The sequence below is a fragment of the Chroicocephalus ridibundus genome, chromosome 1, assembly GCF_963924245.1.
Source record: "Chroicocephalus ridibundus chromosome 1, bChrRid1.1, whole genome shotgun sequence".
NCBI classification, from domain to species: Eukaryota; Metazoa; Chordata; class Aves; order Charadriiformes; family Laridae; genus Chroicocephalus; species Chroicocephalus ridibundus.
In genome coordinates, this window is record NC_086284.1 from 218,525,780 (window position 1) to 218,551,086 (window position 25,307).

The following is a 25,307-nucleotide window of genomic DNA, read 5'->3' on the forward strand; positions in this document are numbered from 1 at the left end:
TATACGCAGGAGTGCGTAAAGGTTTGTAGGACTGAGTCCAGGTTCACGCTAGGCTTATTTATCCTGATCATTAAAATCTTACCATCTCTGCCATAGACTTGGAAAACTCTTAAAGCAAATCCCAGCAACACCGTAACTTCAGAGGGAGCTTTAGAAAAGGCTATAAATCGGAAAAAATTATAGTAGAGTTGACATTATTCCTTTTGCAAAAGAGACACAGGGGTCTTTAGTGCGGTATTTTGTGCTATTTTTATGTTTAGAGCCCATCAAAGTGAGCACACACTTCTGATTTTTGTCTACGCTCTGAATAGGGTGATAGACAGATGAGGTTAGCTGAAGTGATGATAAAGTCTCTGCAGAAGCTTTATACAAAGTCGCTGAAGACTTCATTAGTAGGTAACGTAATGGCTCCTTGTTTTCCTTTTCTTCTAGCACTTTACCGAGTCTTGATGCTCCCTACCCCATGCTGGTATTAGTGGGCCCTCTCGCCTGTGGTAAGAGGGAGCTTACTCATAAGATCTGCAGACAGTTCAACAATTTCTTCAGATACGGGTAAGTTTGTTCCCTAAGTTTAAAAGAACACCAAGTGATCGAGGCTAGAATTGCTGCTGGTTTCTTTTTCTTTCTTTTTTTTTTTTTTTTTTTTAAAGAAGTTAAAAAAGACAACCAATAAATGTTCATTGCCATGCATGTTATCTCTTCCCAGGGCTTGATTGCCTGAAGTCATCAAATACATCCCTAAAAGAAAAGCTATTTAGATTATCATGTTCTTTTCAAAGGTGAACGGCAAACAAAAATGTGTCATTTAGTGCTTCTTTTATTGATCTGTTCTATCTATGCTCACTAATGCCCTTCAACCTAAGCATCTGGTTAGATATGTATGCATTTCTCTTAATTTTTGTAATGTACCTGCATATAAACACATTAGTATGCGTGTGCAGACCGCATCCAGAAGCTGGGAAAGGAAGCAAGTGCAATTGCTGGCCCAGTTTATTACCCTGGGAGTAGTGTTATCAAAGCAAATGGCACCTTTCAGACTTCACCACCTGCTGGGAGGACTAATTCTCCTCATCTGAAAGGCCTGAATTACGCTTCTCGCTGCCTTGGGCTCCCCGTGTATTTAGTGGAGAGAAACTCTCTCTTTCCGAGGGAGATTCAGCCTTTGTGAATCGCTTCCCTGAGGTATCTACCTATTTTCAGTGCACAGTAGGTAGGAAGGCAGGCTAATTTAGATCACCTCTATCTGTTACCTAAAATTAGGTGGTGCAAGCTGTTCCTCTTGTCCACCCAGTCCATTCTTCAAGGTACCTAACTTTTATAATTCCTATAGCACGCTGGTCTGTATTTCTGTTATATTTTCTCTCTTCTATTTCTCAATTTTTTTATTACACGAATTTTCCCATTCATTTTTAACCAGACTTTGGCCATAGTTTCACATGTAAAGCATTTGCCACAATAGGACCTGGGTTCATTGAACGATTCCTCGGAGTTTTTAGCATCACAGGACCATGCTCTGCGTGTCGATGTGATGTCTAGTAGTCGCCTTCTTCTCTAACGTAACACACCACGGGGAAAAGCCTGTATCTACTTCTGTCCGCTCTGTGCTCAGATTATAGCCGCTTGCTGAATTAGATCATTAAACTGGCAAGTTACGTGACTGGAAAAATGACTTTTTGCCTTTCTTTAAAACAACTACTACGTTTTGGAAGACTGGATTGGAAATTGCAAACTAATTGAATGCCCATTGAAAATTTCCAAGCACTCTGTGGTTTTTTAAGAGCTTCATTTTTATGCTGTGTATTTTATTTCCTAAAAGTTTTATGCATGAGGGGGGAAAAAGAAGGGAGAGAGACAGAATCTTAACAGAGCAGAAAATTGCAACCATAAAGCAAAGTTGTATTTTAATTATTCAGTGGAGATTTAAGCAATTTTATGGCTTACACTTTTAAATTTCAAACATTTCACTCATTAAAAATGTATTTCATGCAAGATACCCTGGCAGTTTGAATGTAAACATGGCCTTGCAATTAAAAAGGGTTGTAACGTTTAAAAGTGTTTCAAAAAATAAAGTGAAATTGGGCCCTCAAACCATCTGGGTAGTGCTCAGGAATGACCTTTAAAGCTGGATGCGTTCATAATATCTTAAAGAAAATCAGACCTTTGAAGTGAAATTTTCCGGAGCCCACGTGTAGCACACTGCTCTCATTTGCCACAGCTTGCTGATAAAAAAATAAAGTGGCACCCTCTAATGCCGTGATAGTTAAGATCTGTCAAGCTCTACGTTATAGACTAAATTTCTTAATGGCTTATTAACTCGGCTACCTTGAATAAATGAACAGAAATGGCCTGGTAGGTGGTATATTTTTTGCCATATTTTGCAGGACAATCCAGCAGAAGTCAAAGAGTTAAAATGCTGTCGCTGTGAATCAATGCCAAAGTGCCGCACCACGCTTTTGTTCCTGTTACCCTACAATGTAAAAAATAAAAGCAAAACCAAAGCAGAAAGAAGTCGCAAAATATACTTTCCTAAGATAGAATATGAGCCACTGCATCCTTTAATCTAAAATTGCTACGTGCATTGACTTAGCTGGGGGTTTGGGGTTTTCTTTGGGGTTTTTTTTTGTTTTGTTTGGGTTTTTGGTTTTGCTTTTTTTTTTTTTTTTTTTAGAGTTTCACCCCAGTAGTAAGCTCGCATAGCTGAGGTTTATCCTATTGTCCTTACGTGGTAGCAGGCAATTACTTTTCCTGCCTTGTATCCCACTTATCTTCTTAGTTTCAGGATTGTTTCTCCCCTTACTATTAGGGGTCTATTTAAAGATTGGTCTTTATATCTCTTTCTTAACCTCACAGTTCAGCCTAACTCCTCGTCTCCTTCTCCATAGTTAGGATTCTATTTTATATCATCCACAAGCTGACATAACTGGAAAAAAATGGTTTCATCATTTCTCTGTTCCAGGGTGCGGTGACAGCTTCAGTCCAGGCTACCCTGGGTTGGGGGGGATTTATAGCCAAACTGTAATGTTACATTTAAACTTTTTTTTTGTATTTATGGGTTAATCTTTCAAATATGCGGCATTAGTGGTATGATTTGCGCCTCTTTATATTTCTCGTATTTCTTCTCTTCTTAAAAACGAAATGATTTGTAGTATTCTCCCTTCCCCCCCCCCTCCCATTCCATAGCTGCTTCTGTGATTGAAAACAGGTTATTTCTTTATTATACCATATATCTTCCAGTCCCTGTCACACTACCAGGGCAGCTTACTTTGGTGAAGAAAACAGACTTGATTACTATTTCGTTTCTCAAGAAGCATTTGACAAAATGGTGAACACTGTAAGTACCTGACTAGTATCCTAGTAGGCCTATTTCCTACACCCAGAGTGAACTCAACTTTTCTGTCCAGATCTCATTTTATTTTTTTTTTAGTATTACGTTTGTGTCTGTGCGTGCGTGCTTATTCACTCGTTCATTACGTTGCTTAAGTTCACACACAGAAAGCACAAATTTGTTGTGTGTTTATGCTGTCTTTTCTTCTCTATGCCCATATAGAAACCAGGCCATAATGGTCTGTAGGAATCTTTAAACAGTAGTATAATGTAGAAATAAACTTATTTCCATATGCAAATATGTCCTGTGTGTCTAGGAAAGAAAAACTCTTGAAAGAGCTGCCATCTTTTTGTTTTTTTCTTTTTTTTTTCCCCCCTTTTTTTTTTTCCAAATCTTCCAGCAATCCTGCAGGGAATGCAGTGTTTTAAAGTTTAGCAAATTCACCCTAAAGGCATTGCGTTTCTCTCTGAAGACAGTGTGCCTCCAGCTACTGTTTCTGATGCCTTTTGCTGCCTGCAATAAAACTTTGGCTTGAAAAGCCACAACAGAGCTCGTTATTTGTACATACACGAGCAGGGGAGCCAACACAGTCTTAAGCGACTGATCTGGTCCTTAATTATAAGTCTTAGTAATCAAGTCGTTTAATTTTAAAAGAATATAATCTGCTTACATCTCTCTAGACATACTACCCGGAACCAAAGTTTCTGTTGTCAGGTTTTTAACTTTGAAATTTCTTGGCCAATTATGCATTCTCCTTGCAGATTTGTTTCTGTCCTCTTTTTTCTTTGGCATCTTCTATTTTATATGGCACGGCCATATGGTTTGATGTAATGTCAAAAGAAGGATGCCCCTTGCTTTAGATCTTGCTTTCTTTACAGTGTGAATGAATAACCGATGCAAGCTGTAACCTGTCAGCAGCTTGTTTTCAGGACACGGGTGCTTTATTATCCGTGAACGACATCCAAGCCTGTACCCTGCAGAACTGACTGTCTGCTCTTCGCTGCAAATTTTGTGTTCCCATTGGCCTCATTATCATTGATGAATTAGGAGAAACTTGGTAGGGAGAGAAAGCAAGGAAGTCCAGAGTGATTATGATCCTCTAAGGAAGTTATTTCCCCTAAAATATTTCCTTTGTCATTATACTTGCTGTTTTGAATTTCAGGGGAAGTTTATAGCAACCTATAAATACAGCGGCTATCACTACGGACTTGGAAGAGACACCGTAGAATCAATTGCCAGAGAGGGTCTTGCAACCTGTGTTCACTTAGAAATAGAGGTAAGGATTACGTTTTGCCTAACCATTTTTGAATGAGTCATTCCGTGAGAACGGGCCTGGGGAGGAATTCGTGCAGTTTGACTAAGGTTTGTTTCGGCTGCCTAGACATAGCCACTTAGTGACACAAGAGACATCCTGTGGCCTTCTGCCCAACGTGTGGCTGCTGCTGCTGCATTTGCACTCGTGGTGTGGGCTTCATTTCAGTCACTGGAGATGACTGTTTGGTCAGATGAACTGCATTTTTAACTCCGCTGCCTGTATCAAGTAGCTCTCTATTGTCTATACGTAAACCACACCACTCCCTTTGTAGACACCCACATTTAGAATCATAGAATCATAGAATCATTTAGGTTGGAAAAGACCCTTGGGGTCATCGAGTCCAACCATAAAGTCCAACCATTTAGTCAGATGGATCCTTCTGCCGGCTGCTTAAAATTTCCTGGCCTATTTTTCCAATCTTCAACAGCCTCATCTCCCCGCCACATCACCAGTAATTTCCATTACAGTTTCCATTCCATTTCCATTCCTCAGCTTTCCACCCATTTACATCTTGTAGCGGGACTAGTCTAGAGCTTCTCACTACTGATCACCGCTGAAAGAATGCCATGCTTCTCCTTTGCTGATGATATTTTGGGCAGAACTATTAAAAGATGCAGCCTCTTTGAGGGATTACGTTACCCTCTCTGAGATTTGTCAGGTGCACATGCACAGATGGCGGAATCTCAGAAGTCTTGCTGCGTTAAGAAACGGGGTCACAAACAAAGTGTCGAAACCTATCTGTTGGAATCCCCAAAGAATAACTTTTTAGCTAATTTTCTAATTGTGTACTTCTCATTATCTTAGATGAAGATTTACTAGCGAGGGGTTGAGGTGACAAAAAGGAAAGGCGTGCTACGTTTCCTTCCAAATTCTTTCTACAAAATAAGCTCCATGTATCCGAGCTTCCAAACGGGAGACTCTGTAGAGTGCCCAGAACGTGATATGGAGGGTTGCTGGATTTCACGGTGTTTGTAGGGCGCAGCTCTACCTCGAGAGGATTACTACAAGTTAACAGACACTACTACACCCCATGATAGGCGGGGAAAAGACAGTAGATACGAAAAAGAAACGTGGGAGACTGCCCTGCTAACAGAGAGTCCTAAGTTGTGCATCCAGCATTGGGGGAATGACTAGGAAGACTAGAGCAAAAATTATACTAAATTTAATTTTAAGATGATTATTTCATTTGTGAAACTGATGATCGAAAAACTGCTTTTCAGTTAAGAACCTTAGAGTTCATAGGGAATTTTAGTCCCCTTTGGCCCAAATAAATCTGTACATATTTACTGGCTTGGGTATAAATGTACAAATAACAGAATAGCAGCATGTCAGAGCTAAAAAATTAGTAGCTCCTTGCTCAAATGGTCCACAATTTAATGCTGCAATCCTGCTCTTAAGTGCCTGTTACTTGGCTGATATTGAACAGCAAATTAATAACTTAATCGCTGTGTAGTTCCATTTCCTCTTTTTCCTCAGTCTTGTGAGAACTGTGAATCACCCTCAGTCTCCACTGGCTGCAGTAGGCACTGAGGGTGTTTGTTGTCTTGCCAGACAGACCCTACATTTACAAGGGAAGAAAAATAGGAGGAGATTAAATATGATGGAATGGGGTGCCTTTTAAAGCTGTCAATTCTTCGCAAAGTAGATGTGTTACCGAATAATTTAGGAGAAAGAACTTAATGGAATGTCATGTTTATTCATAAGGAGGTTAACCCAGCGACATAGGCAGTGACCATAACTTTTACTGGGTATTACCGAAGCTACTGTCGTGGACAGATAGCTAAGAAACTCCTTTGTCACTGAAGTTTCAAGATCACCTAGTAATTATGCATAGTCTTGTATCACCGTGGACTCAGCCAGCAGATGAGAAACAATAATGGTGAGTTATGTATCTGAATAGAAGTTATCGAAGTCCATTATCTTCTGCGAGGCTCATAACAAAAGTGATTTAGCACTATTAAAAGAAATTTTAATTATGGTCTGTGGGCTGAGACGAAAAATTTAGGGCTGTTCATTCCCTTTAATCTCGAGTATATCTTTCACTGATAAAGGAGACTGACACAAATTTTAAAAGTTCAGTCTTGCTGAGTCTACACTTCCAGCTAGTGAAGCTGCTGCGATTCTGACACGCAGTTATGTGTTGCAGTAAGTACGTTTGCAGTGCTTTCCTTTTGCCTGTGTAGCCACTGATACCTGCGGAGCAATCGAAGGAGCTGCACATTCCAACCAAGGGTGTAGTGGCAGAGTGGCCATTTAATAAGCTCTTGTCTTTAAGCCCTAGCATGCAGACGGGTCTCCTTTTTCAGATCTAGCTGAAATTACTATAGGCGTTTATATACAGAATCACAGAATGGTTCGGGTTGGAAGGGACCTTAATTAAAGATCATCTAGTTCCACCCCCTGCCCTGGGCAGGGACACCTCCCACTAGACCAGGCTGCTCAAAGCCTCATCCAACCTGGCCTTGGACACCTCCAGGGATGGGACATTGACAACTTCTCTGGGCAACCTGGGCCAGTGCCCCACCACCTTCACAGTAAAGAATTTCTTCCTGATATCCGATCTAAATCTCCCCTCTTTCAGTTTGAAGCCGTTACCCCGTGTCCTGTCATTACACTCGCTGATAAAGTGTCCCTCCGTTAAATCTTTCCTAGTCTGCTGTACAAAAAGTCCTATTCAAGATAGTTTATTGCTGATAAAAATGGTTCAAGTTAAGACGGCTGACTGCAGTGTAACAGATGAAGAGTATCGTATCTCTGCTGGGGAGCTGTGCTTATACCCGGTTTTGGGAGGGGGGTAACATTGCCTGTATCTTGATGACGTTCCACGCTTTCACCTGGAAAAACACACCAGCTGAGGAGAAAACTGTCAGTTCGTTCACAGTGGAAAGCTAAGGGCCAAGGCGGTGATGCAGATAAGTTGTGCTGTGGGGCAGTACAATAGTGTGGGTCAGTGATACGCACGTTTAGAATAACTGAAGAATGATGTAATAGAAAGGATGGAAAAGACGGAAAAGCCGTTAACCGGTGGGGATGAGAAGTACCACAGTGATGCTTTAAATCACCGTGGAATTTGACTAAAAGGATTCTTTCAAAAGTGTGCTTAGAATAAAGTTAATACTGTTCTTATTTCCACTTGTCACTTTAGGGCACTTCACCTTGAACTTGCCCTCAATGGTACATCTTGAGACCTGTAGATTGGATGCAGGTTTCCAGTACTGCTTTCACAGTAATTTGCGACAAATACAGAATTGTCCTAAACTCAGCTACAACTTCAACAGGCACTCAGTTTCAGGAACAAAACATGGCGTTTCTCTGCTTAATTTTAAAGGGTGTGCGTAGCTTGAAAAATACCTACTTTAAACCCAGATACGTCCTGTTAGTACCGATGAACAAGGAAAAATATGAGGGACATCTGCGGAGGAAAGGATTATTCAGCAGGCGAGAGATTGAAGAGGCAGTCTCCAGAGTGGACATGTGCATCAAACTAAGTGAGGATTTGCCGGGATACTTTGATGCAGTAGTCAACACAGGTAAATTAATCTCTTTCATACTATAAATCCGACTTCTAATGACACACCAATAGATGGACTGAAACTGCGATGCAAACAAAGCCACGGGCAAATATTAAACTAAGGATGACAAGTGGTTTGATGTTCAGCGTAACAGTCTAAACTATCCCTTAATTGATTTTCCCACTTAATTCTTGTCCCAGGAACCCAAAAGCTCTGGAGATCTGTCAGGACCGAATGACTCTATGTCCAAGTTGTGCTTTAAGCCCACCTAGAAAGCGAAGCAACTATTGAAGCACACTCCTGAAGTGTTGTCTCCTAGAATATTAAACTGATCTGTGCTAATTGTCTGTTGGTTTCTGGGCAGAGTTCAGAGGTGCTTTTGATCTAACAGACCTAATTATCTCCGGGCAGCAGCGGCTTTTATCAAGTGTTGAAATGGCAGCTGATGTGCCGGCTGACGTCTCGCTGTAAAGAAGAGGCTGCTGCAAAGCTGTTCCTTATGCTTCTGCTTAGTAACACGCTCAGGTCCCCCAGCCTGAAACAAGGAACGAGAAGGTGGTAGATATTTCATTCAAACACGTTTGCTGCTTGATGTTTAGGCATTGAGGACAGCAGGTGGTAGAGAAGAATCCTTTTCTAGATCATTCTGTGTCTGCCCTTTTGTGGAGGTGATTTTTGTGGTTCACCACAATGATGGTGGAATATACCACTGTATTTATAGTTATTGTCAAGGGCATATGGAGCTTACAATTTACGTGTAGCATTAAAGAAACAAAACACAGTAAACCAAATTGCAGAAGGAGAATATTTAAGTGAGTGCAGAAACTGAGGTGAATTTCGGATTATTTTCTTGAATGTGCTGTTTATGAAGATGAAGATTTTTCTCCCACAGAGATGAGCTGGATGAGTTACGGGTGCATTTCTGTATCAAACTTCTGTCATTTGTAACTTTGTACTGATGGAAGCTTGTTTTTTTCCTTATGTGTCCTTTCTCTTCACCATGAAACGCGTATATCCCTTTCTGCAGATGAATTGGATGACGCATTCACAGAGCTGAGTTTCCTCGTAAAGGCGTACCTGGGCTTGGAGCAACCTGCAGTTTTGGATAGCATTCAGGACTGGAATAGCAGAGCGAGAGCAGGTACTGTGTCTGGGCACACGCTACTACTAGTTTTATCAGTAGGGTATTCTTACTTATTTGTTACCAGAATTGAAATCTGTGAACGATGCAACCTGTGAGACTGCCTGTCTCTGAAAACTTGGCGTGATTCTCTGTAATGGGTCTCCTGGGCTGATTGCTCCCGGGTATCTGAATCTTTAATGGAGGTCTTTCCAGGTTCCTTACATCTTTGTGTGCCTTTAGGCAATAATACGCAGCAAGAGTTGCCTGGCTCTTCTGAGGACACTTTTGGGCTGAGGATGCTTTTGGGCTGAGGATCTCCCATTCATTCCAGATCACAGAATCATAGAATCTTCATGGTTGGAAAGGACCTTTGAGATCATCAAGTCCAACCATACACACACACAAAAAACCCCCTACAATCTCTGCCGCTAGAGCATGCCCTGAAGTGCCAAATCTAGACGTTTCTTAAATACCTCTAGGGATGGTGACTCAGCCCCCTCCCTGGGCAGGCTGTTCCAGTGCCTGAGCACTCTGTCAGTAAAGTAATTCTTCCTAATATTTAATCTAAACCTCCCCTGCCACAGCTTCAGCCCATTTCCTCTGGTCCTGTCATTACTCACCTGGGAGAAGAGGCCAACCCCCACCTCTCTCCACCCTCCTTTCAGGTAGCTGTAGAGGGCAATGAGGTCTCCCCTCAGCCTCCTCTTCTCCAAGCTAAACATGCCCAGCTCCCTCAGCCTCTCCTCATATGCCCTGGTCTCCAGAGCCCTCACCAGCCTAGTAGCTCTCCAGACCCCTCACCATCTTGGTAGATGAATCACAGGCAAGGTACTTGTCCATGGCTGATAGCTTTCGTCTATCAAACTATTGAGCAACAAGAACATGGCATGGCACCGAGACCTTACTTTACACTCTTCCCCAGGATTAGCCAGAAGCACGAAGAGTTATATGAAAAGCAGGGCAGTAAGATGAGTGAAGGCAACTTATAAATTCACTCCAAGGGCTTTTGGGGCTACCCACTGTGTTTACCCACTGTGGGGTAAACCCAAATGAGTGTGTTTAACAGAAGCCTTTTGGCCTTTGAATGACTAAGGCTGGAGCTTCATCATCACTTTCAGCTAATCCAGCTGCTGCAAAAAGTGCTGATGCCCAGTTCACCTCTCCTGCCGATGCATTTCTAGTCAGCTCGTTGCTCTCTTTCGTCTGATTGTGCAGTCATTTGTAATCTGGATCAGGGAATGGTTCCATTCAAAACCTAACCCAGGAAAAAAACCAACCCTAACGTTCATACAGATCGATTCCTTGGTCAAACTCATCGTGGAGCTCTTGAATTGGCTCAGAGAGGGAAGGGGAAGGGAGAAGAGGTTCATAGCTGCCTGCAGAGGAAGAAAGGAGAACTACACTTGTCAGAGGCAACATAACTAAGGTTAGCTTAACCTATTGTGAGAACTCAGCTGTAGCCCTTGAATTTATTCCAAACAGGGCAAGTTACCAGCTGTGATGAAAGGAGAGTATGATCTCTAAAATAGTGGAGAAAAAAAAAAAGAAACAGACATTACAGTGGCTCAGATACCGCACAACATGGACTAATAGGAAGCTCGTTTATGTGAACTCTTTCCTCTAACTTCAAGAGCCTCCGTGGTTTATGGCTGTCTTCGTTAGATGCATTGCAACAGGAGGGTTAATGAGTTTCCTAAGTAACACAGAGCCAATATTCATGACCTTCTGTGTGGCTCAGAAGGCTGCAAATAAAAGTAGCTGAAGGGAGGGCAAATATGTCTGAAAATGTTAATGAAGGATAGTATAAAATTCGTCGGTTCGTCATTTCAAGTAATTTTGTATCCTGAAAGAATTAATAAATACTGATTTCCCAGTGGACAAGAAAAAAGCTTCTACCCATATTGTGGCGTCTCAGAGCTACTGCAGTGGGGACCTTTCTGAAGAATCTTATTTAATCTTAAACTATGTAGGTTTTATTTTCATTTCCAGACCTTCCATGTTTGCTTGAAGTGAGAAAGAAGACTTCCTTGCCTTATTTGCTATAATATTATTACTTATTTGTCTTAAAAAGACTGGAGACGTTTTGTCCTGAGAGGCAACAAAACCCACCGAACCCTAACTAGATTATAAGGAAAGAAGAAAAAGGGGGAGGATTAAAGATAAAAAGATTTTTATATAATCATGGTATTTTTGAAGATATATATGTATGTATCTGGAGTTCCTTTAAAGGACTTTGTATTCCTCAGCAGTTCTGAGTTCTTTCAGTGAGCAACTTGTCACTACTTACAGAAACCTTATTAATAGGACCAGATTTTGGTAATTCTGCTGTCCATAAAGTAACTTTTAAATTTACTATGCACCATTAAATTCATTTAGAGCTTCATTTATAGGTGTTTAAATAAATTTAACTATCCTATTTCTAGCGATCATCTCTTCTTATGGACTGTGTGAAATAATTTATTTTAAAAAACTTGCCCCAAGGTTGTCTTTAATATGGACATTTTTAGTAAGATAGTAGCAGGGGGAAGATTGGTTGTGTGACATTATGATAGGTTGTTAATTCTTTCTTTAATGAACTGCTGTGCAAGATCTTTTGCTCATGGATAGAGTAAAAATACCGTGAGAAAATAGATAAGTTCTTCCTTTAAAAACTTTTTATAGCAGAAGTATAATACATTTCAGAGCTGATGATAACGCTTTGTACTTGCATTAGCCCCTTTCATCCACGGAGCTCGGTATTTTACAACTATTAATTATATCTCACGGCAGTCCTGTGGAGTGTGTGTTCCTGTTTGTATTTTACGAATGAGGAAAGGGACGTTTATGTCGAAGACTGATGATTTGTGATGGTGGGCCCCAGGAATCCCACTGCAGGTCTGGCCGTGTGGAGCTCTGCAAGTTAGGCTCTATACTTACTTAGGGTCGAAGTGAGTAGTTTACTGTGCCTGAACCAGTCTCAGATCTCCTCTGGTCTTAACACCAGATCTTCTGGCAGCTACAGACCAGCAGTGTATAATGGTTATGCTGAGAGTCATCTGACGACTGTTGAAACTTTTTTATAAAGGCATATGCTAAGAAAAATAACCATACCTAGTAGATGAACATGCATATGGATGGGACGTCTCTTTGCCTCTCATCCGCTGCCTTTGTATGTGACTTTTTACATTGTGAGCTCTCGTGCTTTGATATGACACACAATACAATTAATGTATATAGTGTATTTCTTATGCTTGGATTTCTGCAAAGCCTGTCATGTACCGATATTTATAAGAATTTTTCTGTGACTTTATTTCACATTTAGATATCATTTTATAGACCGGATAATTCCCAGTTTACAGATTTTTCAAATTCGAAAAAAATCACAGAACGGTAGGGAAGGGACCTTCAGAGATCATCTAGTCCAACCCCCCTGCCAAAGCAGGTCTCCTAGAGCAGGTCAGACAGGAGCGCATCCAGGTGGGTTTGGAATATCTCCAGAGAAGGAGATGTTTTTGGAAAAAGCGAGTTAGTTGTGTCTTCAGCTTTCTGGCTCACAGGCATGTTTGGTTCCTTGCGATACAGCAGTGATGCAAGTCTTTGGGTTTCTGTACACAGAAATTCAGGCAAGTAGCAGAAGACAAGGTGCCCCACTCCAACTCCCTGTCACATTCTAAGAGCTCTGAGAAGGTTAAAACTTCTAAGGAGATAGACTGTAATTAACTTTGAGGTCATAACAGTAGTGCATCTCAGAGCATCCGTAACAAAATGAGCTCATTTACACACGGTTAAGCACCTCTTCCTAATCCATTAATGTAGGGGTGTTTTTTTAGATTTTTTCATAACTTTCATTTGCCTAACCATTCAGGGGGGATAAATTTGTTTTATCTATGAAACACTTGGAAGGTTTAAGAGCTTTTTGGGAACTGCATAGTTTATATCCTTTATAACTTTCAAACTTATTTTTTCCGAAACCAGAATTGTGCCAAAATCCAACTGATGACAGTTGCAAATGACTAGTTTCTTTCTGTTTGCAAAGTGGTGTTTAGAATACTCTCGTTGAGAATTATCTTTTCCATACTAGGTTCAAGAATATGGCTTTTACAAGAGCAAAGATTGTCACCCGGCGGAGTAATTACTGGCACCCGGTCTTCATCTGTTAATGAGTTCTTGGACTCTTCAGCCAAAAGCTGTCCAGAAGGCATCTCAGACAAACTAGCTGCACAACTGGGCGCTCTGGTAAGAAGCATTTACCCTAACCTTAGACAGAAATGAGAAGTTATATGCAAAAAATACACGTTAGTCAGACCTTTCTTTCTCCAGAAAAAAATTGACAGCTGTTCTCTGGCTGTCTTTCATTTCAACAATATTTACCAGTTGCCCAAAGGTAAAGGCAGATTGATGAGAGTGAGCCAGGTAAGCTCAGATGAGAGGACAAGCTGTCATTTCTGCTCAATTTTACACCAGCATAAATCTGCTGATTGCAACGGATTTCATCTAATTTTATACTGGTGCAAGGGAGCTGAATATCATCTGTCAGTTCTACAACAAGATATGAAACTCTCCTGGTTGGAGGAAATAGTTAGATGCAGTTAATAGGGCAATGAAGATTACTTATGAACGCCATCCTGTGGCAGTGGAAAAACTCGTTCAGCCGAGCCTTTCAGATAACTGCCAGAGATCAGATTTAAGCACGTTTTTCACCTGCTTTTACTTTTTCAATCAACAGATTCAACAATGTGCTTGGATTTCAAAGAACCTTTTGCAACTTCAGCTTCATATCTCCCTCTCTTTTTTTACTTCTCCTTAATAGTCCTTTCCCTAAAGGCATTCATTCCCCTTGCAGGCAGTGGGGGAGTTGAGGCTGCGGAGCAGATGTGTCTAATGCTCTTTTTATACGACGACGACAGGAGAAAGAGAAAAAGAAAAATGAAAGCTTTAAACTTTGTTCCATTCCAGGGTGATGATGTCATTATGATGAATGATGGCTTGGCAGGCATGACTTGCTGTACAATTTTGCCACTCTCTCCGTATTTATTACTACCTCTGATGTTTACAATTAGTGCTGTAGATGGAGCAAAGTAACAGACCCCTCTGCCCCCCGTTTCCCAGGCTTTAAAAAAGGCTCTCTTAGGTGCGGAGAAAGGTCTGACCATAAAATGGCCGACATAAATAGGGAACCTCCCATCTTTCAGTCTTCCGAAACGAAATACCTCTTTTCAAGCCATGCAGAATGAAAAAAAAAAAATGTCACAAGCGTGGTTTGTTTTCATGTTCCTCTCATCCAAAGGTTTGTTAGTTTAATGTGAGAGAGAAGCCAGAGTATTTCTTACCTTGGTGGCACTCTGCCATCGCTCTCACCCTAGCAATTCATTTTTCTCGCTTTTTTATTTCATCTTTTTTATTTTTATTTTGAAAGTGTACATTTTGTAAAGTCAGGGAGAAGTGGTTTATGATGGAGGAGACTATCATTTACCTTGCGTTTAACTAACTTAGTGGCCGCAAGGCTCTCTTTCTTATTAGTCTCCTTGTTCAGTGCTGGTAATACCTTTTCGTTATTTACTACACTGAGTTTTCAATATATTTTTACACGCAGAGGAAGCTTTACAGCATCAGCTGAAGTGTCAACATAGTAAAACATTCAAGGTGAAACACAGGTGCCTCTTAGACCATATTTAATGAAAAGAATGTAAATATGTCTGTGGCCTTAAAGTAAATTTTTTTTCTAAACTGTTATATTTGGGAAAGCAAATGATTTTTGTGCTCTTGACACCCAAATAATGTGCTGTCACTGCAGTAACCACATTCCACTCCCATCATGTAGAACCGGAAAATAAAAAATATGAAGAAATTAATGGGAATTATCCACCAGCAAAATCAGAAGCAGGATCTGCTGCTCAGGGAAAGACAGTAGATCTGATTCCCTGCAGCCTTACCCCTTGTGAGCATGCCAGCCCTGCGCTAATTTTGTGTGGCTGTGATTAACTATGCAAGGTATGCACAGAAAGGTACCTGTACCTGTAATCCACACAGGAAAAAAAAGAGTTAGAGTTACATCTTTACCAAAAGAAAGGAAAACAAAACACAAGCTGAGTGAGCACCTAAGCGGAGCCTTATTTAGCATAAATAGGGAAGGAAAGTGAAGGAATTCGCAACAGTCATAACATGAGCATTCAGGAGATGAACTACGTTCTCTGTCATTGCTCACGCCATGACAGAACACCTCTGTTACAGACATGATTGAGCTATTAAATTGATAGCTATCAATGGCTATCAGCTGATAACAACTCAGGGTTTAATAACTTTGCTCTGTGATTTACGTTTTATTTTTTTAAGCACACTGTGGTGCTGCGTTTGCCTGAGCCGAGAAATTACGTTGTCCTACAGCACACGTTAATTAACAGGCCCTTAAAACTCAGGACCACATTTTCCAGTCTGCTGAGATCATAACGTGTTCGTTATGCAAAGTCATTTTAACAAGCTGAAATTTGAAAAAGGTAATTCCTCCTTTGAAGGGGGGAATATTGGTTGATATAGAGTTGGTAAGGCAGGTTTTCTGCATTGATGGAGCAAGGAGACAGTGTATTTAAGACGTAGCGGGGGCAAATTCTTCCGTATTCAGCCCCTTGCTGGTGAAAAGAAGCTGAAGACAACAAGAGAGCTAGAATTATCCCTGGGAGGCTGGGATGCATCAAAAGTGATTCTCTGCAGACATTCCTTCCTGCTACATCCCGGCAATTTTGACTACTGTGGAGAAATGGAGCTTCACTGGAGATGAAGATCTTCATTTTTCAAAGCCAACAAGATTTCAGACGAAAATTTGGTTTGTGTAGATCGGTGAATCATATTTAGCACCTTGTTAGTTATAATATGGCTCCGCTGTTTTCCCAGAATGTATAAATGCGTACACTCTAGAGCCTTAGCAAAAGAGAGGAATCTCACAGCCAATTAAGTTACCATATATACTTTTAAATTGCTGTATAAAGTTGCTCGTATTTCTTTATCAGGAAGAAGCTTCTCTCCAAAGGCGTCGTTCTGCAGCACGTCAGGCTTTGTCAGGGAAGGCACCTAGTGCATATGTCCAGCTGTTTCAAAGGTAACGTAGAGCGGTTTCAGCCAAGTCCTTTGCAATACAGTGAAAAATGCCTGTTTAAGCTTTCCTCTCCACTGCTCTTAAGGATGAATGATTAGAAACTGTCAGGGATTGCAAATCTCAGAGACAACTCTCCTTTCTATCACTTTTAAATCTAGCCCTACAAACGTATCACGCACCGCCCGTCTTTTGACTTGGGAGCACAGCAGTCCCGAAATGTGTACCGAAAATGTATGAGGCACAGCCATCCACAATAACTTGTCTAAACCTATGAAATTATTATACGCTGCTTCTCTGAGAGAGCAGAAAAGGATCATTTTTCTGGCAGCTCACAGTCTCCGGCACGTTTTTTACCACTACTAGTAATTAGCGTTGGAAAGTCACAGCCGTGCTCAGCGCAGGGTTGTTTGCTGCAGTGCACCTTCTGTGGATCTCTCTGTTTAAAGCAGAATTTCTGAAAGCTGACTCCAGTTCCTAATTTTTTTATTTTTTTATTTTTTTTTTTAGAAAATGGATCTTGTCTTGATTGACTCTCTTCCTTTTCCCTCATAGTCATAGCCCTGCAAAAATGGTGTTAAAAGTCTATAAATCTCAATGTGCCGTCTTTGATCGATCTTTTGTGGCACTCCTGCCTCCCCCTGGTGTAAATCTTCCTAATCTGAATTTTTCTTTGCTCGCTTTTCCTACCCGCCGTGAAAAGGCTCAAGTGTTGACATTTAAAGTATCACATAGGCCTCTATATCAGCAATCATCAGAATGAATAGAAAAGTTTACACCTTTCAGGCTGTACAAGTGCAGTCACCGATTGTACGTACCAGATGTGTTGATGAAAATCATTCCGATGACAAAGTCTGGAGATTGACTATTTAAAAAAAAAAAAAAAAGAAGGGAAAAACCCACCGCCTACTGAATTAAACTGTCTCTAGGAAGTCAATGGCAGAAGCTTACAGGCAGAAATGCGTCATTATGATGCATTTTCAAATCTTTACTTAGAGAAAAGGGTTTTTTAAGTAGCGGATTCATTCATTTTCAATTACGTTGAAATGAGAAGAAAAATGGAAACTGTTTTCTTTTGCTAGATGTTTTGGGTTTGATTTGGTGTTGCAGTGGGAACTGTTCAACTGAGTTTGCCTTAGTTTGTTGCTCTTTGCTCCTTTTATTCCACAATAGTCATTCTCTGGAAGCTGATTTTGGAGTTAAGTATCAGACTGCTTTGGCAGAGCTGTCAGGCAGGTGAGAGAAAATCCTGTCACCCCCAATCAGCATTTGCAATTACCAGGCCTCAAGGGATGGATGCGCTCAGCAGAATTGGAGGCAAGAGTAGACAACACCCCATTCCATGCAAGAGGTTAAGTCAAGAGGTGCCATAAATATCAATGCTATAAAATGCTTGAAATTCTGAGAGAGGATCTGAATCCTGGAATGCAGCAATTAGATAGCGGAGAACCTTTAGATCGTGTAGTCCAGTCCAGCAGCAAGGGTATGGTTGTTCTGTTGAGCATGTTTGTTTATATAGAATTAAAGCAAGCTTTAAATACCCATGAGAGAAGGGCCTTCACCTTGGAAAAGCTCGCCTAGGGTTTGATGGATCTTTCTTTCAATATATAACGATGGACCCGGGTCAGGAGAAGCTTAAAAGGTTATCGCGTGTCATCTTAGCTGTGGTAACCGTCTTTGTGCGCGCTCTTAGCCTACTGGAAATGTAAGGTGATGTGGCTTTCTTTAGCTTTTATCAAGGGCTGAGCAAGGAATTTGTACGCAGATTGTGCGACTGAGATGACTCAAGGTAATTCATTATGTCATTATTCGTCGTAACATTAGCAGCAGCACCCAAATAATTTTGGGGTGGTTAAACTGTTATCTTGTTTTATACTTTTCCATGGTTCTTACCTAAGCTATATATATTGCAATGTCTTTTCAGCTTTCTCTGGAAGTCTATGCGTAGTAAATTCAGTAGGATTACTATAAAGTCTCTCTAATTTGTTAATTAACTCTCAAAATTGATCAGTACAGAGTATTTCAAGTGTCCCTACAACAAGTGCTGGCAAAGAAGACACTACAGCCTCACCTGAAGCACCATGCTTCATTTTCTCTGCATATTTTGCTCAACAATTACACCGATCTTTTCGTGCAGCCATTATAGCATTAGGTATCCAGCCTCGACATCTCATCTCATTGTTATGTCCAGATCCTTCTCAGCTTTAGTGCTTCCCAGATTTCTCTCTCCCATGGAATATCCACATTTGAAGTTATTTTCTTTCAAGCTGTATTTTATTTGGAGGTTTTTATTTCTCTTTTTACTTGGCTAAGTTTAAAAAACCTCTTCCTGTCTATTCTTGCTTTAATCTTAACAGCTTTGTTCTGATTAATTTTTATTTTGAATGTGATACACCTTTTCTTTATTTTCATTGTCAGCAGCAGTGCGTAAAAGTACTTCCTCCACTTAATCAGTCTGCTGTTTATGTAAAAATATGATTTCTTTCACTGGTAACGCATCCGGCCTTATACAGGGTTTCAGCTGATGAATCTTGATGTGGTAAGCTTGCTGCCGTAGCACCCCTCACTGAGGAATACTCTAGAGGAGCGAAGAGAAAAGAATATGCCCCCCTGCTTAATTACTCCAATATAAAGCCTAATTTTTACCCTGAACTTCCAGGGGAGTTTGAATTGACTGAAGGTGTGGACTCGTGACTGGGAGAAGCAAACATGCATTTTGTTCTCTCTGTTCTAACCCTGGGGAGGTGACATCTTGGAGCAAAGTGGGGCAGATGATAGAAGGAAGTTCGTTAAAGCGGATTAATTTCAAATTGTATTGGGAAATACAAGAGGAAGGTCCGTGCTTGCCATGCGGGATGGAGTTGGTATAGAATGAAACTTTGTTCTGAGGGCATTGCAGGTAATCGGAAGCGAAATAACAGAAGTACTTTAAAAAGTAGGTGATTGTACTTTAAAAAGTAGATTATTATAATTTAAAAAGAACAAATTTGTGAAATATGCAGGTAATTGATTATATGTATTTTTAGCAGATAGAAATACCATATGATTACCTAAAAGTTTCTATAATGTCTTGCTTGAATTGAAGATTATTTTTTTAGCTGTTAGACTAGATTTTAGTTGTATAAACTATATGAGTAACTCCATTAAAGTGGTGTTTTATTTGAGGATTTGTATCCTGATTTCACAGAATCACAGAATGGTAGGGTTGGAAGGGACCTCTGGAGATCATCTAGTCCAACCCCCTGCCAGAGCAGGGTCACCCAGAGCAGGTGGCACAGGAACGCGTCCAGGCGGGTTTGGAATGTCTCCAGAGACGGAGACTCCACCACCTCTCTGGGCAGCCTGTGCCAGGGCTCTGCCACCCTCACAGCAAAGAAGTTCCTCCTCATGTTTAGGTGGAACTCCCTATGCTCAAGTTTGTGCCCGTTACCTCTTGTGCTGTCACTGGGCACCACTGACAAGAGCCTGGCCCCATCCTCCTGACACCCACCCTTGAAGGATTTATAAGCATTGATAAGATCCCCCCTCAGCCGTCTTTTTTCCAGACTAAAAAGAACCAAATCCCTCAGCCTTTCTTCATAACACTCCCCTAATCATCTTGGTAGCCCAGTCATTATTGTGAAACATTATTTGCTGTCCCCTCTCCAGCAGTTCCCTGTCCTTCTGGAACCAGGGAGCCCAGAACTGGACACAGCACTCCAGGTGTGGCCTCCCCAGGGCAGAGCAGAGGGGGAGGATGACCTCCCTCCACCTGCTGGCCACACTCTTCTCGATGCCCCCCAGGATGCCATTGGCCTTTTTGGCCACGAGGGCACATGGCTGGCTCATGGTCATCCTGTTGTCCCCCAGGACTCCCAGGTCTCTCCCCACCGAGCTGCTCTCCAGCAGGTCACCCCCAACCTGTCCTGGTGCAGGGGGTTATTCCTCCCCAGGTGCAGCACCCTACACTTGCCCTTGTTGAATTTCATAAGGTTCCTGTCTGCCCAAATCTCCAACTTGTCCAGGTCTCGCTGTATGGCAGCACAGCCTTCCGGTGTGTCAGCCACCCCCCCAGCTCTGTGTCATCAGCGAACTTGCTGTTGTTGAAAAGAACCGCTTGTGCTGGCATCATACTGAGAGAGGACTGCTGCTTGAGCATCGGAAGTTCCATCTCAACACGAGGAGGAAGGAACTTCTTTGCTGTGAGGGTGGCAGAGCCCTGGCCCAGGCTGCCCAGAGAGGTGGGGGAGTCTCCGTCTCTGGAGACGTTCCAAACCCGCCTGGACGCGTTCCTGTGCCACCTGCTGTGGGTGACCCTGCTCTGGCAGGGAGGTTGGACTAGATGATCTCCAGAGGTCCCTTCCAACCCTACCATTCTGTGATTCTGTGACTGGGAGCGTAAATAGGTGGCTGTGGACCACAAATGGTAGAGGGCAGAGGCGGCTCAGCTTGCTTTTGGGCAGCGCTGCTGCAGAGAACGAGAACCCTACTTCAGTCAGGAGTGCGTCTAAATTCTATGAAATAGATGAAACTGATGCCAAAAATGATTCATGCAAAAAGGTTCCTGAGGTGCTAGGCGTTTTGAATTGCTTGCGTATCTGTAAATATTAAAAGATTCTTTAATGCTTAATCTCATCGTTACACATTTTAATCCAAACTGAAATACTGAAATACATTGCTCAATTTTCCCGAGTATGGGTTAGAAAATTTTAAAAGTGGTGTCACAAAAGAATCTAACCTATTTTATTTATTGCAGCCCCGCAGGGTTATCTGCATAAATTTTGCTTCTTAAATCCAAATTACTGAAAAACCTGGCCTCTCTATTTTTTTGCCTGTGGCTGTGTGCAGGTGTAATTAAAGTCATTTTGATGTCTCATTGCCTAATATAACATACAGGCGACGTTCAGTGGTTTGTTCTGAATAAACTTCGTAGTTGTCTGTGTGTTTGAGGGTAATAAATAAGGGGTTGGCTTGAAGTCTCATTCAGATCAGGCTTTTAGCTAATGATTAACTTCTTGATTTCCTCTAAATGTTGCTGAAAGGACTGGAGTAAGCAAGAGCAGGCATCACCGAGAGGAGAATTTATACCATGCAATCTTGCTTTTCTGAGTTGGAAGGAAACTCTACACTTCACAGTTTCCCTGGAGCTCCTTGCCAGGACTGGGAAGAGAGAAGGTCCACGGTCTGTCTGTGGTTGAGCCTCTCTCTTCAGGTTGGATTGGCTTCCTGGGCGTGAGAGACTTACATGCATGTGGTTGCATGCATTTCTTGGAGACCCTCTTGTCCAGTCAACCTCAGACCTCAATGTCATTTTGCTTTTCAGTTTTATTTCTGTCCTCCTCCATGACAAACCTAGGGCATTGTTCTGAACTGCATGGCTCTGCCTTTTCACAGGGTGCTAGTTAACTTCCCCAGCCTGTTTTTCCTTTTTTTTTTTTTGAGCTGAGGCATCCCGGTACAATTTGAATTACACTCTGAGCCTAAACACCCATAACGACAGTACAAAGCTGGAGAGGCAACGCAAAGAAGACGTATAGTGCAGAGACAGAAGGTGAAAAACATCCCTATAACACCTCTAAATATGCGTATTTTTCTTAGCTGTCGGGCGTGTTGTTTTAAGTTTATTTATCAACTGAGATGTAGCTTCTGAAGTGGGTTGTGGGTTCTGGATCCAAACCTTTGGTCTAGGAAGTGGAGTTCATTTTCCTGTGCCCTTAGAGGAGAGGGGTGACCTGGAATCCTGTCTTCGGATTTCTGCTCTGACTCTTAAAACCTCCATTCTCAGGCTGTGTATTTCTGTGCTATATATTGAACAGAGTTCTTTGCTGAGAGATTTGCTTTTATTCTTTTTATTATTATTATTATTATTTTGTGGATTTGCAAGAAATTATTTCTGAGAGCGCTCCGCTCTGGGGGCTGTTAATGGAATCAAGCCCTTTCCCTGATGTAATTGGTTCAGATTTTGATCTGAGCAGATAACGAACAAACACCATTACCAGCCGGCGGTTGCTTGACAGTGAAACAGTAACAGCTTGAGGCCTTTACACTAGGGAAGCTTTATTTATAGGTATTAATAATAAGAAGAAACTAAAGAAAGGGAAATTTAAGTATGAAGAGTAGGAAAACCTCGCCTGCAATGCATGGTGTATTGGGCTAGGGACTGATTTCTGAGGAGGAGTGGGGAAAGCTTCATCACTGAAGCACCAGAAGACCCACAGGGGGGAAGAGTCCTGCTTTGGCAAGATGAGGAGGCGTGAAAAGACAGTTTGAGGTTCCAGCCTCTCTGTTTCCTCTGGGAAAGTGGCAGGGGTGTACTTCTGGCCTTAATGGGCATGATTGAGGGCATGAAGAAGAACTTAACGGTTTGGGGTTTTGTCTGAAACTGTAGCCATGAGTCATCAGAAAAGATATTAACCCTACTTAAAAACCTAGTTTCTCCCATGGAGCAAGGGTTCAGCAGTTGCTACTGCAGTTAAAAATGTTCTTGACAAGCTTCCTAGGGAAACTGGAAAATGGCACACACAAAAGTTATATAGGCTCGTTGTCCTTAAAAATAAACAGATTCCTTCAGTGTTCAGTTGAGGTGTGTCGGTGGGATGGCGCTGGTACAGAGGGTAAATGCATGGAATCTTCCAAGACTTAATAATTTTAAGTTCAGCATTTCATTAAGGACCTCTCGTGCTTGCCAGTCTTCAGCGCTGCTTCTCTTCGGTTTCAGCTCTGCGGTTCTACTCTATAAAGAAGGTGGTGTCAATACTGCAATTAGGGGGAATGATTTTTTTTTTAGGTTTTATGAATGGCAGTGAAGATGAAACTTCTCATCTTGTGAGTTACTTACAAGGGGTCTGATCAGCCTGGAGAAGAGAAGGCTCCGGGGAGACCTTAGGGAAGCCTTCCAGTACCAGAAGGGGGCCTGCAGAAGAGATGGGGAGGGACTCTTTATCAGGGAGTGTAGTGATAGGACGAGGGGTAACGGTTTTAAACTGAAAGAGGGGAGATTGAGATGAGATCTCAGGAAGAAATTCTTTGCTGTGAGGGTGGTGAGCCCCTGGCCCAGGTTGCCCAGAGAAGCTGTGGCTGCCCCATCCCTGGAGGGGTTCAAGGCCAGGTTGGACGGGGCTTGGAGCAACCTGGGCTGGTGGGAGGTGTCCCTGCCCAGGGCAGGGGGGTGGAACTAGTTGATCTTTAAGGTCCCTTCCAACTCTAACCATTCTGATTCTGTGATTAATCTCACCTGATTTTGCGTATCTTTAATAAAAATGTCTCTATCTCAACAAGTTGCCCTGCAGTGCTTTGTCTCAGTGGAGATTGATTCATCCAGCCCGCTTTAGATGTCTACTTAAGCTCGAGTTTATTCATACTGGAGCTGTGACTCTTCCTCTCCATTGGTTATAAATAGAGCCTGGGTAACTAAGATTCCTACCCCCAACTGCTCATTGCTGCTTCTCTGCCACCGGAGGCAATGCTCCTCCCCATCTGAATGGGTCTTGTGAACTCACTAAGCACTAATTATACTATCACAGCATATAAATGCATGTAACAAGCACTTTATTTTCTTTTTGTATCATTTCAGGGACCTGGCTGTCACTCCTGCACCGGGCAGCTCCCGTCAACACTTACTGGACCCAACAACACGTGCTTCTCTGCTCTCAGGTGGAAGGAATGTCACCCAGGACCAGAGCTTCCCCCTGACTAATCCGGAGAGCCGGTGAGTTCAGTTTCTGAGACAGCAGCTCATCGCTGGCTGGAATGAAGGTTAATGCTGCAATGTGCAAGATCTAAAACCATTTCCCAAGCTAATGCAGTTGTCTCATCTGTTACACCAACAGCCTTATTAAACACGTGTCGCTGCAGCATAAAACAAAGTCTTGTCATTCAGGAAATGGTTTCATTTAGACGCCATAATTCACATACACAGAAAGGGAATTTCAAGAGCTTTCTATCAAGAAGATGTTTGAAAGGGAAAAGATGCTGAAAGAAACTTGGTCCAGGTATAGAAAAACAGAACTTGAGTGATAAATATTTTTTTTACACAAATTTACCAGATATTATTTTCAGAATTATTTCCTATTCTCTCTTTAGAGGATTACCATAGCTACTGCTGAACAGAGCTTTTGGGAAGCTCCGGGTGATATTACGATCTTCAAATTCATATCTCATCCATGATTAACAGCAGAACCCCATCGGGATACTGAGCCCTGTAGTACCTGTACCCGCTCTTGCTATCTCAGCCAGTGCTGCTGTGCTTCATATTTTGACCAGCATCTCTGCTCATGAGTGATGAACAGCCCCATTTATTTGTACCACAGCTAAGCAGGCTCTGACATACGGGAGGGAGAAAACTCCTATCTCCTTTAAAGCTTGGGGAGAGGTGAGGATAGAAGATTTGAAGAGGCTACATCTTCAGTGTCTTTTAGGGCTTCAGCTACGAAGCAGGCTGTATTTTCCTGACTTGCTCTGTGGGGCCACAAGATGACTGTGACTTACTCTGATGGTCCTGTTTCATAAGTACGTCTGAGCTTTGTCTGCCAACGAGCCTGTCTGCTGTTGTGGCAAGTGACATTGCGGCCTTTCTATGCAGTATCCTGCATAAGCCTTTTTTTTTTCCCCTCCTCTGGCCATCTGTTGTAATCTCGTGCCCAGAAGGGATACACAGAAGCAGCCGGATGCCACACAGCATGACCTAGTGAAGCACAACACGCCAGATCCCTCATCCACGCTAGGAAATAGGTGTGTTCTCTTCGGAACCTACCACAAAGCTCATCTGAAAGCTGCATCTTAGAGTTGGCTGATGTCTATGCCATGTGGCTGTTGGTTCGGTCCCATGTCTGATACCTTGTTCTCATTCCATACAAACCAAGGTACCTTTCCTGGTGTATTACCATGCCATGTATTTTTCACCTGTGTATTTTCACCTCTTTTAAAAATCACTGTTAAATAACCTCCTAATAACACATTAGGCACTTTTTCACGTGAAGTCAGACGGG

General features: G+C 42.0%; 1 protein-coding gene across 10 annotated transcripts in view; it reads left to right on the forward strand.

Annotated features, from left to right (window-relative positions):
• LRGUK (leucine rich repeats and guanylate kinase domain containing) overlaps window positions 1–25,307 on the forward strand; it is a 57,034-nt gene that overhangs the window by 22,141 nt on the left and 9,586 nt on the right. For 4 of the 10 annotated variants that reach the window (XM_063323719.1, XM_063323710.1, XM_063323709.1 and 1 more), the window contains exons 11-18: window positions 433–552; window positions 3,235–3,331; window positions 4,488–4,601; window positions 7,969–8,170; window positions 9,180–9,293; window positions 13,336–13,490; window positions 16,259–16,347; window positions 23,894–24,028. In XM_063323719.1, coding sequence (XP_063179789.1) covers window positions 433–552; window positions 3,235–3,331; window positions 4,488–4,601; window positions 7,969–8,170; window positions 9,180–9,293; window positions 13,336–13,490; window positions 16,259–16,347; window positions 23,894–24,028 — 1,026 coding nt within the window. The remainder of the gene's footprint in view (window positions 1–432; window positions 553–3,234; window positions 3,332–4,487; window positions 4,602–7,968; window positions 8,171–9,179; window positions 9,294–13,335; window positions 13,491–16,258; window positions 16,348–23,893; window positions 24,029–25,307) is intronic. The other 6 variants (XM_063323712.1, XM_063323713.1, XM_063323714.1 and 3 more) reach the window with 2 other exon arrangements.